This window comes from Lissotriton vulgaris, chromosome 8, assembly GCF_964263255.1.
Source record: "Lissotriton vulgaris chromosome 8, aLisVul1.2, whole genome shotgun sequence".
Taxonomy (NCBI): Eukaryota; Metazoa; Chordata; class Amphibia; order Caudata; family Salamandridae; genus Lissotriton; species Lissotriton vulgaris.
Window position 1 is genome coordinate 341,335,012 of NC_141696.1, and position 13,534 is coordinate 341,348,545.

At 45.7% G+C, this 13,534-nt stretch overlaps 1 protein-coding gene across 1 annotated transcript in view; it reads right to left on the bottom strand.

Moving 5' to 3' along the window:
* The window catches only part of KDM6A (lysine demethylase 6A), a 789,178-nt gene that overhangs the window by 518,052 nt on the left and 257,592 nt on the right, over positions 1-13,534 (bottom strand). The window contains exon 6 of the mRNA XM_086936102.1: positions 8,595-8,981. Coding sequence (XP_086792228.1) covers positions 8,595-8,981 — 387 coding nt within the window. The remainder of the gene's footprint in view (positions 1-8,594; positions 8,982-13,534) is intronic.

Consider the following 13,534-nt stretch of genomic DNA (forward strand, 5'->3'; position numbering starts at 1 on the left):
CTGATTTTCGTGTATCTATACCATTTCAAATGCATTTTATGGATTTTGGGGTGGGCTGGAAAAGACATGCATACTTATATGTTTATATATTGCTTAGTATTTAGTAATGATGGACATTTTACTTGGAGTGGGTGTTGTGAACGTATTTAGGACCCTAATTAAATATTCCCGATTTATGCCCTCATGTGGTTATAACAAATCATATCCTTATAAAGGCATAAGAATCATATCCATATTTAGTCAGAGCCAATGCAGTCCAAATACGGCAAGGCTACTTCCCTAGACTCCTAGAAAGTACAAAGCGTTCTTTAAACAAACCAAACCTCCAGCAGCCCGGGATTTCCCCCTGCTTCTGTTTTGATTTGTCCTAGAACTCCTGAGAGTCCTGAAACACCTGCCAGTTCTTAGTGACAGTTCTTAGTGACGTCTTATGTCCAACCTTACGTCAAACTCGGCACCTTCCAGGTATAAATATACCAGCATTTGCCTTAAGCAACACGGTGGTTTGGAGCAGAGCGGCTATCTACTTACCCAAAGCCCAGCTGATGCGAGTGCCGAAGGAAGCCGACCCTCCCATCTGACGCACTAAGAGAGACGCTGTCTTTTCTCCTGCAGAGAAATCCAGCTCCAGTGTTTCCAGTCGACCTTGCGGGTTGCTGGGAGATCGAGTCCTGAGAAAGAGATACAAGACCTCCTTCATTCTAAAACCAAGGTACGGAGCGGATTAGATCCTTAGAGAATTCTTGATTCAGATTCTTGGCAAAACTAGCTTAACTTAAACTGCAGCTCACTTACTCCTTCCCACGTACTAGGCTTAGGTTAAGTACACCGGGGTAGGCGTAGTTTAGAAGCACCAGTTGAGTACGTTTAGTCAACTTTTATCATTGTATATATTGTATATATTTTATCAGTTTTAAGTATCATATGGCTCAGAAACCATATAAATCCTTTTACAGTATTATTTCATAATACGACTTTTACTGTGCGCACTTTACTTTATGATAAGTATTGCAATTGTGGCAATTCATTTCTCTTGCATGAGAAAGAAGACTGCTCAATAAATAACTTATTGAAAACACCCATCTCTCTATTTCTCTGCACTCTGGTGAAACTAAGCATGCACGATTGACTGAGGGAAATAGCTATCTATTGTTTTCACACGACTCTGGAGATTTAATCCTTATTCTGGAGAAAGCAAAGTTGTCATGTTTATGCGGTTGTCAGTAACTAATCCCTTCTTGTCTCATCAGTAAAGGTAACTCATTCCTGTTCATTCGAGAAAGTTTCTAGTGACCTCCGAGCTTGCTGGCATACCTAATTAAGTCTAACATATTCAGTAGAGACCTAGTCGACCTCAGTCCTACGTCTAAACTATCGTTTATGTTATTCCAATGCGCAGAGCCTATTGGGAATATAGGAACTACACTACAAAGACTCTAAAGAGGCCTTTGAGAAACTGCTTGACAATCCTGCCTGACCAGAGAGAAGGTCCAGATACAGTGCGTCTATAGCGAGAAACTGCCGCCAAATGAGCCTTTATGGATCAATGAGCAAGCCCCTCTTTAACCTAAGACAGGAAATATGGAAGAACGTGGTGATGTTGAGACGAGAAAGGGTCGAAACCCTCCGGCTGACACCAGATACAGAATAGTTTCCATTTTAAACAGTATGTCTTGTTAGTAGAAGGAGCTCTAGCCTGAGAGAAAACCTCCTTAATCTCCTCCGAGAGATCTAGCCCAAGAAAATCTCGCTGCACAGGATCCATGCTGACAGGTGTAAGGAGTGAGGGTCCGGATGCCAGACCTGGCCCTGGGACATTGTGAGAAGGTCTGGGACCGTCCGTAGCGGCCTTGAAGGGTCCAGGGAGAGGAGGTGAAGTTCCGTGAACCAGAACTTCCTAGGCCACGCTGGAGCTATTAGGACCATCATGCACAGCTCAGTTTTGATCTTCCAGAGTATTCTGGGTATCAACGGAATGGGGGGAAGCGTATACAAATGCGCCTGACCAGGCTTCCGAAAGCGCAGTCCCCAGCGATCCGCGATGGTGTAGCTTGCTGGCGTAAAACGATTTTTTTGTTCTCTTGGGTAGCAAAGCGATCTATTGAGGGTTTGCCCCACCGGTGAAAAATTTCCTCCAACACAGTCTGGTTCAGTTCCCTTTCGTGGCTGACTGACGACAGCCTGCTGAGCATACCCGCCTTTTCGTTTAGTACTCCTAGAAGATGTTATGCCTTCAGTGATATTCTGGGCTTCCTGTGACAACGGAAGAGATCTGGTACCCCCTTTGTTTATATAGTGCATGGCTGTGGTATTGTCCATACGGACGAGAACCGCCAATCCCTGCAGGCGTGGGAGAAAGGCTTGTACTGCCAGACAAATCGCCCTGAGTTCCAGGAGATTGATATGGAGAAGGCGGTGCTGAGGCAACCAATGTCCGCTTACATGCAAGTTCTGTAGCACTGCGCCCCAGCCTTCCAGCGAGGCATCTGTAGTCACTACCTGAGGAGTTGGATTGATTACGAAGTTTAGACCGTGGGTTATATTTTCTTCCTTTGTCAACTACAAAGCAGCCTTTTTCATAGCCGGAGTGATCACCACCTTGTCGTCGAAGGATCCGTCTACTTGTCCCCATTGCAGGTCGAGCTGCTCCTGAAGTGAACGCATCCGCAACCTGCAGTGAGGTATTAAAGAAATGCAAGAGAAAATTGTTCCTAGCAGGGATTTGTAATGGCAAACTGAAAGATACTTCTCTTCTTCGCAACAGATGAGCTATGGACATCAGTTTCTCTTGCCTTTCGAATGATGGAGAAGCCTTGTTGAGAGACGTGTCCAGGATGGCTCCTAGGAATCGTGCTTCCGTGGACGGGCAGAGAGAGGACTTCTCCCTGTTGAGAGTCAGGCCCAGATTGCTGAACAGACGCGTACATGCATCAACTGTATCCTCCGCTGCACGTCTGGTCGGGGCCTTCAGCAACCAATCGTCCAGGTAGGGGAAGATCTGAAAATGCTGCCTCAGGAGGAAGGCCGCCACCAGCACCAGCACTTTGGTAAAGATCCTCAGAGCACACCGAAGTCCAAAAGGTAAAACCTGAACTGGAATTGGCTCTCGGCTACTGTAAACCGTAGAAACCTCCTGTGGGCTGGATAAATGGGTATGTGAAAATACGAATCCTCGAGATCGAGTGTGGCCATAAAGTCCCCAGGGTTGAGGAGACGTAAAATGTTCTTGAGACACCATCCGAAAGGATTGTCTTATGAGATAGGTGTTCAGCTCCCTGGGATCTAAAATGGGGAGCCACTTCGCCAGCGTCTTCTTGACCAGAAAATATCAGGAGTAGAAACCCCCTCCCTTCTGAGAAAAAGGGACCGCCTCTACAGCTCTGTTGAGGAGCATTTGATGAACTTCGATCCGCAGAAGAAGGCATGGCGGCAGGGGGCTTGGAAGGTGGAAAATGAACAAACTTCAGCATATGGCCACATTGAATGAAGTTGAGTACCCAATGGTCTGATGTTATCTGTTGCCAGTTGTGGAGGTATTGATATACCCTGCCTACCACATCTGTTGTCGGGGAAGGGGTTACAGCAGGAAGAGCCAGAAAGCCGCTATTGTCGTTTAGTGATGTCATGCCCCTGGCGATTCGGTTTCCCTCTAGAGTTAGACCTAGAGAAAGAAGAGGTCTGGCTGGTCTTTGATGGTAAGATGGACGTTTAACTATAAGAAGGATAATGTTGCTCCTGATAAGAACCCTTGTAGGTTGTAGTACTTCTTCCTCTGGTTCCACGGAAAAGAATCTTTCGATATTGTAGGGTTCCCAAGGATCTTGATGTCTCTGTATCCTTTTTGATGTCTTGGACGGCATCCTCAATATGTTTACCAAAAAATTAATAAACATCAAACGGAAGTTCCAGGATTTTGTTTTAGACCTCTGGCCGGAACAATGTTGCCCCGAGCCAGCCTTGGCAACGAAGAACAGCTGTGCCTGCCAGGGAGCGAAAAGCCGTTGTGGCAATGTCCATTGCGCAGTCGATAATCTCAACGGATGTAACCTCTCCCTCCTGCAAGATTTTCTTTGCTTCCACCTTGGACTCCTGAGGCAGCTGGTCTAGATAGGGTGAGAGGTCACACGACATCTGACTATCATATCTGCCAAGAATTGCCAACGCATTCGCTACTCTAATCAAAAGACTTGCCATCAAGGAAAATCTTTTCCCAGCATTATCTAGGCGTCTGCCATCTTCATCAGGAGTAGTAAGGGGAGCAGAAGGGTTGCGTGATTTTCTCTGAGCCGCCTGCAATATCACAGAATCCAGCTTCGGTTGACCTAATAAGGATGCTGGACTCATCAGGGGCCTTGTATTTTTTCTCCAAGCGTGGCAAGACTAGAATGACAGTAGCCAGAATCTTCATTGTCTTCATTCCTTCGTCCCAGACGTGGCTGACAATAGGAATGGAACGGACCGTCTTCCTATAAGGTTCTTTAAAATCATAAAGAAAACACTCAGATTGAAGTGAAGGCATGGGAAGTTCAAATATGCGTGAGGCTCTCTCCATCAATTTGTGAAACCCCCCAATGTCTGCCGGGGGAGACTCAGCTGCATCCGGTGTAGGAGAAGCTGGGTCCGGTATCACATAATCATCCCACTCCACACACTGGTCCGGCCTGCTGATATCGCAGTGATCCTCACCAGAGGAATTATCCTGCATCTCTGGAACCACAGGATGTATAAGTGGGCTGGTGAATTGCGGCTGTGATACCATCAGGGACGGTGGCCTTGGCTAAGCCACAGAGAAACTGGCGGAGCAGGCACATCATGCACCAAAGGAAGTGAAGGAGGAGGTTGGGAGAATCTCCTCCTATAGTCCAGCAACATGCCCTGAGGATCCGCCAAGAGGGAAGATTAAACAGAAATCATCTCCTGGCTAGTGTCCTCCTGACGATGCAAAGAGTGATGATATGAGTGCCCATGAAGGTATTCACCTTCAAAATCAGTGTCCTGGCACTTGACTAGAAGGTTTGAGGGGCTATTGGCACAGCCAAAAGAATCATCCTCTCCCGCAGAATCTTATTCCTCTTCCAGCAACAGCGCGGGAGGCAGGGGGGCAACCCTCCTTGGGGAAGTCATGTCCTACGTGATTATCTTCCAACAAATGGTAATTCTCTTCAACGCTGAAGGCGTCGTCTGCGGTAGATCAGAAAAAGAAACCATCGTCAACTAAGTTGTTGACGGAAGATCCACCGACTAAGAGTAAATCGACAAAGAGTAGATCATCGACGAAGAGATGGGCGTCGTCTACACGGTCGTCGACGAGACCGTCAACACTCCGGCTGTCGTTGTTGTAGATGCTCTCGTCGACGCCATAGTCGTTGCAGCTACCGTCGACACCCTCAGACATATTCGTCGAATGTTATGGACAGTCGACGAGCCCCGTCAACACCGGCGTCGATAGATGGAGACTCGAAGGCACCGAAGAGCACGTCGACGGTGGTACAGTTTTAACCTGTGTGTATATACAACAAGAGAGGAAGGGAATAACGACTACTCTCCCACCCCTTATTTTAATATCTATCATCAACAAAAGAGCGCCAGTAGGACACGAGTGAAAACCCTATATCACAGTGAACAAAAGGTGAACCCTACCTAAATGTGAATGGTCATTAAGTAGTGTGGGAGGGAATGGAAAATTATTTATTTTCTAAAAGAACCCTCACTCACCCTAGAGGTGACATGCTTCGTCATGGGGTTCGGTCACAGGGGGGCCGACTATCCCCACCTGTGTGCTACCACGCCTGCGAGTGCAGCGGAGCTGGTGTGTGTGAAGGAAGTGATCAGTGCAAAGGTGTGTATGTAAAAGATCACAACTGTGCCTCAACAAACTTTATTAGGGGCCAGTTGTTCACATTAAAAACTGTGAAGTCACTGGACTTTTTAATTTTTATCCAGGGACTTAAAAAAGTGAATGGTCAACATGTTTCTGCTGGTGGTGCTATAGTCAGCTCAGCTTTCTTCAGGACCAGATTATAAAAAGGGAAACAAATCCTACGGGGGTCCAGGCACGCTAAGGCCTGCCCACACCGTTAGGAAATAGAATGAGGGAAGATCAAATATTTTTACTCTCCTCAGAATAACTCACGGTTTTACCCGTCCTTAGGACTCCTGCTAGTCGTCAGGTGGAGTTTATTGCTTTAAAGTGCAACACGCTTCATGGGCTCAAAGGGTTAGGCACATCTTCACTCAGTCATACTTGCTGCTGGGAGGCTCGCCGTATTTTCACCTACTCGGTTCTGCCCTGAGGCCCGGATCGCCATTTTTAACCTGTACCTTTGCAGCCTTCATTGACTGAGTCTTTTGCAGTGTCGACGATTATCTTTGTCAGACTTCTCAGATAGTAGAAAAGAAGGCTTTTTGAAAGGTATAGCAGACTCCACCACTGCTGCTGCTACTGAAGGCAGTCCTTCCCTCTTCTTTGCATCATGGTAAGGGGATTTGCTAGGACTCAGGCTCTCAGACTCACAGGAGGGCTTTTTTGAGGCCTTTGCGTGACAGTCTGTAGATGGTGAAGCCGAAGCCCTACCCCTCTTCACTGACCTTTTGGACGAAGTGGCAGATGATGAATCCTCGCTGTCACTTGACAGTGTTTCCTTCCTCGACTCCAGCTTTTGGAGCCAGGTGAGGAGGCGACCCTCACTGTGCCGGAGAGTCTCAGTTAAAAAGGTGCGGCAGACTTTGCAGTCTGATGCCTTGTGGTCAGGATACAGGCAGTAGATGCAGTCTTTATGCCTATCCTCCACATATAGCCTTTTCTTGCCACAGGTGGAACAAGCCTTAAAAGGGGCTTTTTTCTCTTTATCAGACATTCCAAGAAGAAATATCAAACAATCGTGAAGAAAAAACTGCTGAAAAACAGTAGAATAAAGTTGAAGTGAGCAAAGCTCAAAGGAGATTAGCTTACAAAATGTGTGGTAGAAAATCTGAGGCTCTGAGGTTCTCTCAGGAGGGTTCTATGTGGTGAGGCTAATCTGATTGGTTGTTGCATTATTTTAAAATCTTTTACAAAAAGAGGTGGATATGCTACAAAATGAGATGAGGCCTAGGCCATATTTGTACCAACTGCTATGTTATTTTGGATACCGAGACTCCCATTCCTACGACGGGGAATTATTCAAGCTATGGGAAGCTATTAAAGTTCCAATACTGAAGTAAGTACATTTATACATGCTTGCATTAAGCTTTAAAAACAGACTTATCTATTAACAAGTACATTCACAAACGTTTGCAGATGGGTGATGTGGTATCAGGGAAGGGAGCATGTTAAACTGATGAAGCAAAACACATGGTTCAACAAGTGTGCAGAACAGCTTTGAAATTAGTCAACTCAACTGACGGATGTTACTTTGTGACAGACACAATCTGTCAGCCCATCTGCTTGAAAACTCCTATTGGGCAGGAAAGAGACAACCAACTTTTCCAAACCATTATTTGCATGATCAGCCAGGACTCTGGATCTTTTAACATTTTAGGAACCTACTTCTAATCAGTGTGTGTACAGGTTATGATCAAAAAGATACATGGATAACTATATGAAAACAGCAGATAAATTGAAAACACGCCACTGTAAATTAAGATATGCAACTTCTTTGGAATATTACATTTTGCCATTTCAGGAATGACTAGAAAGGAAAAGTTACTTAAAGATACCTACCAACTTGGTAAAAAAAAAAAAAACGTACAGTTTAATATCAAAGCAAATGTATATCAAATTAGTTTCTGCATAAGTTCATGAGAAACTGGAGATGGATATGATCTGCAAAAATGCACCCAAACAAATACCAACACTTTCCTTTAACAGACCTGCGAAAAAAATAGGGATGTCGTACTACCTCAAACCTGAGAAGTTACCACTTTGATATTGACGACTTCTTGAATGATAATGCTCAAGAAACTAAATCTTGAAAAACAGGAAAAAGGGAAAGGAGGAGGACTAGCGGGAAGAAGAGTTAAGGGCGTAAGAGGCCCAAAAATATCACATATAAAATAAATGTAGGACAGAAACAGCTTAAAATAAGGAAATGGGGTGAGAAGCACTGACAAAACAGGTCCGAGTTTAATGTGTTAATATACAGCACTAGCACATTAAAACAAGACATACAAGTGAGTCAATTGGAGCGGACAAAGCGAACAATCAAGCTGGAAGGATAAAATTATAATGCCAAAAATCATAGCTGAGCAAATGTGTAATTAAAGTCTTAGGCCAAGGGCTAAAAGAGGCTGATTGAAGAAGGCAAAGTGGCAGACCCAAAGCCCACTCTATATAGACTTAAGGAACAGCCCTTACAGACCTGCACAGCGGGATATCCAAAAAAGAAAAAAAAGATTAAGAGGTTACCACCATAAGCAAAGAGGGGGAAAAACAGAAGAAAAAAAACCAAGAGGGAAACGGGAGAAAAAGGAGCGCAATTTGAAACTATAAAAAAAAGAAAAAGGAGTAACTAAGCAGTAACTCATTTTTATTAATGAGATATGCATTTGTTGAATAAATTCTAAAGTGATTTTCAAATTTACAATGCGAAACATACATAAAAGGAATCTGTTACCTGAGTGGAGTTTGATAGTTGGTTTTTCCACGGCTCCTCTGCGCTGCTAGCCAGGTTTGTGCGGTTATGAGGTAGAGTGAGTGTGTTTCGCTGCAGATAAGGCACATTTCCATTACTTCCACTTCCTTTTACATGATTATTGCCTATTGAAAGTGTATCTGGGCTACCCAAGGGTCCAGCTGTGCTGCAGGGAACGTGACCTGCTGAAATGGGTCCATTAGCCATAGGCTGCCCGGGGCAGGAGAGACGTATTCCTGGCTGAGTAGGTACTCTGGCTAGCGCCACTTGAGGCTGACCAGGGGGAGAGTTCGTAGGCAATGATGAAGCAGCTGTTGGCCCGTTAGTAATTCCAGTACATCGTACCTGCGCAACTCCCACTTGTCTCATCTAACCAAAAGAAAACAAAGTTAAACCAACACCCACAAAGATTAACAAAAAAAAAAAATATCTGCCATATTAAAAAGAGCTTATTTGACAAGGTAAGTAAAAATATCAGCAATTTTACACAGAAGAGACTCATAATAAATCAGTGCCTCAATACTATATTTAACTATAAAATACATTACAAGGTGATCACCATCGTGGATTCTTTTTGTACTGGCTGCATTTATTTGAGGCACATTGCCTTGTTATCTCTTGGCACTTGCTTAAAAAAAAAAAGAAATTAGTGACAGCTTTTCTGCAGCATAGCTGCTCTGCAACTGCCAAGATCCTTAGCACATATTCTATGATGAACTATCACTATCTTTTCAAACTCCTAATTGTGCAACTCCGGGTGAAAAATCTAAATCGAAAACTCTTAAAACGGCGGTTCCCTAGTTAGCATAGCGAGAACTGTGATTCTCTCTCAAAAACTTCTTTGGTTTCTCTATGCCTCCCTATTACCACTGCCAGTTAGCCGCCTTTGCGGTCTAGTAACCCATAGCTGTGGAAGTTTTTTTTTACCTCTTGTTGTTTCCCACAATTCGGATCCTACCCACAAGTTTCAAGATGTCCAGGAAAAAAAAAAAAGAATGAACCCTTATGAAGCCAATCTCAATTTTAATAATTGGCAATGAGGTGTATAGAATTCGAAAGTCTTCTGACACATTGTGAGAAAGTGCCATCTTTCTTGCATAGGTATGCCCCCACATCTTGCTAAATTACTAATGTGCTTTGACTGAGTGTGCCCTGGGCCTATGTTCCTTCCCTAAAACAGGCACCCCTAGTAAATGGGACCCTAGGTGACCAGAGTAGACCCCTAAGGGCTGCAGCACTCATTGTGCCACCCTTAGGGGCCCTGTACACTGACATTTACACACTGCCTTTGCAGGCTGAGTGTCTAAGCACATAACTAAACAAAGAGTCGACATGGCGCACATCCCTGGGTGCCACGCCCACAGAACCCACTGCCCTGGCATACATCAGCCACCTGTCTAGCTGGGTGCCCTGTGCCAGTGGTGTGGGCACAGGTGCATGAGACCTGTGCCCCTACAGTACACAGGGCCATTCCTGGGCACTGTAAGTGCAGTGATGCCATTAAGAGTATATGTTGCTGGGATGTTGTCATTAAGAACTCCACAACACCAAAATGGCTACACTGAAGACTGACATCTTTGATACCAAATTTCTCAGCACATTAAACCCACACTGATGCCAGTGTGGGATTTAATGTAAAATGCACTACAGAGGGCATCTTAGAGATGCCCCCTGAAACCTAACCTAAAATCCATGTCTTGTCTGAGAAGCTGCCTCAGCTGTCACCCAGCAGACATGTTGCTGGACCCCTGGGTGGAGAGCCCTCGCTCTCCTGGGCGTGCAACAATGCACTTTATGGGACTAAGTGCCAAGCCTCCTCCCCCAGGATGGGCAGGGAAAGCTTCAATGGCATTCCGCCTTTGGGAGCTTCTCCAGACCATTTGCTGTACTCAGCAACTGGCCCCCACCAGCGCAGAGCCCCACTCTGGCAGGAAGACTGGCGGGTAACCCTATGTCAGGAAGGGGGGTGTGCCAGCCTGTGCCAACTCCACCCCTCAGGTGGGAGAGGCATGGTAAAGTACGACCCCGGGCTCTGGCCATCTTGAAGATTGGGACCCCTGCCAAGTGGAGAAGTGTGGCTCACTGGTTAGAGCAGGCAGACCCTGAAGCAGAGGTCAGACCCGGGACCAGGGTTCAATTCCCGACGCGGCAGGGTCTTGAGCTCAAATGTCCATGGACTCGATAATTCTTGCTTCGGTGCCTGACCTAATCATGGGTTCACACTCTGCAACTCTGGGCATTAAGCTTGCTTAATCTCCACAACGCCCCCCCCCCCCCCCCCCGCGGCGGGATGCCTGGCTTTCAGCCTGGGGATGCCCTGTAGGGGCTATCTCACAGGGAAAAGCCAGGACGGGTTCCCAAGTCAAGCGCGGAGATACCCCTTCGGGGGTCGATTCTGGAGCTATATAAGAAACATAATAATAATAATAATTATAATAAATCACAGCTAGGCTCCTGCCCCCCTCCCACAGGAGAGGAGCAGGCTTGGGGGTGTACCCAACCCAGGGCAGGGACCCACTGGTCCCTGCCCTTGCCCTACCTGCAACGACCCTTAATTTTGTATTATGGGGCACCCTGAACCTTCCTTCCTCAGATCCCAATTTGCAACAACAACAAGACTAAGAAGCACAAAGATCTGCCGTGCAGCTGCTAAAAAAAGGATGACGCCCACTGACTTGGCCCCAGAACTCTACAGGCCTGTTGATCCTTGAACCTGCTTCTGCGAAACTCCGGCGTCTCCAGCAGACAGCAACCTCGACAACTTCGGAGGACCTGCCTGCCTTGAACCTTCCAAAAGACTGGGACTCCCATGAGCAGTGGTTCTGCTCCAACAGCAATACCCCTGGTGCCAGCCAGGAAACGCGAAGCCAGTCCACTCTGCACCCGCCAAGCCCGGCCTGTGCCTGAGTGCCAAGACCACGAGGACATCCCCCCGGCGACTGGGACTCGAAGTCCAGTGCCCAAAGACCCTCCTTGATGACCCAGACGACGCCTGCAGCCTCAGAATCAGGGACCCCTCCAACCGCGACCAGTCGAGGGTAAGATTTCCCGACACCAAAAGACACCCCTGCACCCGGTGCCCCACGGCCCCTTGTGCCCTTCTTTGGGGTACCTACCTCTTCTCTAAGATCACAACATACCTCTCGAAGTGGTGGTCGTACCTGAAGAATATCCGTCCCCGGGCCTGCAGCCTTTGTTCACTTTAACTTTCCCATTGGATAACATCGAGCACCTGACGTCTCAAAAGCACCCTGCACCCAGCCGCCCAAGTGCAGCTGGAAGTGCAACTACTACCCTACTCTACTCTACTTCCCCACTTGCCTTGATTAAGTGACCAGGAGCTTAGCTCCCACAGCCGCATGGCCTGCCTGCTTGCAGCTCCCAACCAAAGGCTCCCTACCCTCAATTGGATTGCATTGGGCCTACTCTCTCTGCACCCGGCTGCCCCTGTGCCGCTGAGGGTGTTAACAACTGTACCTTTCCGACCCTGGGTGACCCCTGAGTCTATGCCGAGAACCTTAACCACACCAGTCGAGTACTCACCTGAAAGCCGATAACTCACTTTCCTTCTTTATGCGAACATTGACTGGTTTTCACTGAAATTTCTTCTAAGTGGGGAGTTTTGAAACTTTAAAATATTCATCTAAAATCAGACGAATAACGAATTCCGAAATACTCACCTGTGATCAGGTGAGAAGCCAGTACTGTACCTTTGAGCCCAGAACTGAACTTGACTTTTCTTCCATAGGAAACCATTGACTGTTTTTCTCTGAAATTTCTTCTGTCGATTTATGCAAACTAGAAATATTCCTTAAAAATCGTACCAAATACTAAAACGTAATTACTTACCTGTCTTGGGTAGAGGTCCCAGTGCTGAACCTAGGAGTCCAGTACTTGATTACAAAAGTAACAAGAACCTACTTTATCTGTGACTTGAATTTCCTTCCGTAGGATAACATTGCTAGTTTTTCACACAAAAGTTTTTAAGTGTCAACTTTGAAAATACATATATATATTCTTTAAAAATCACAACTGTAACCAATATGCTTTTACTTAACTGTTTACAGCTTAGGTCCCGGGACTGATTCCAGGATCAAATCCTGTGGTTAGAAAAGTAATCCTTAAAGTAATCAACTGCATTTATGTAAAAAAAAAAAAAAACATTGAGTTCAATGTTAAATTGTGTTTAGAATTGTGTTGCCTATTGCTAACACTGTAGCTTTTGTACTTGCAAAGTCGTTTGCCCTTCTGCAAAGTAATTACCTAAAGTCACTCATATTGAGAAAAGTATATTTTGATACCTGTTGGTTCTAAAATAAAACAATTATATCTTTTGATATAAAAACAATTGGCCTAGAGTTCAGTTCTTGAGTGTGTAAACCCTTTTGCTGACCGAGTGTGTACAACAAATGCTTTACACTGTCCTCTGATACTGCCTTACTGCTCAACCAAGCTACCACTTTAGAGAGTAAGGTCATATCTGACTTTAGCCTCTGTTATCCATCTGGAGACTGGGGACTCTATACACACTGTACCTTACTTTAGTCCATTATATATATATAGAGCCACTTTCCTACACACACTTAAATGGCAATAATATACAGACGTGTTAACCCTCTATCTGTACCATTTGTGAATGCAAATATCTTAAAAACTACTGAACTGATTTACATCCAACTGCCCCAAAGAAGCTTTGAGTAGAGTTCTAATTTCATGCCAAGTTTAGTGGAAATCTCATGGGACTGAAGAGTCCTCTGCATGGCAAAAGACACATACCCATGGCATGAGTGCCCAAATGTACTGCTATCTGGAGGATCCCTAATGTGGATTTTTGTTGTCATAGGCAAACATGGGTCATGTGTGTGAGCCAAGACAGACCTGTCTCATGGATCGCTGCCTTGTTGGGCCAGAAGGGACGGTTA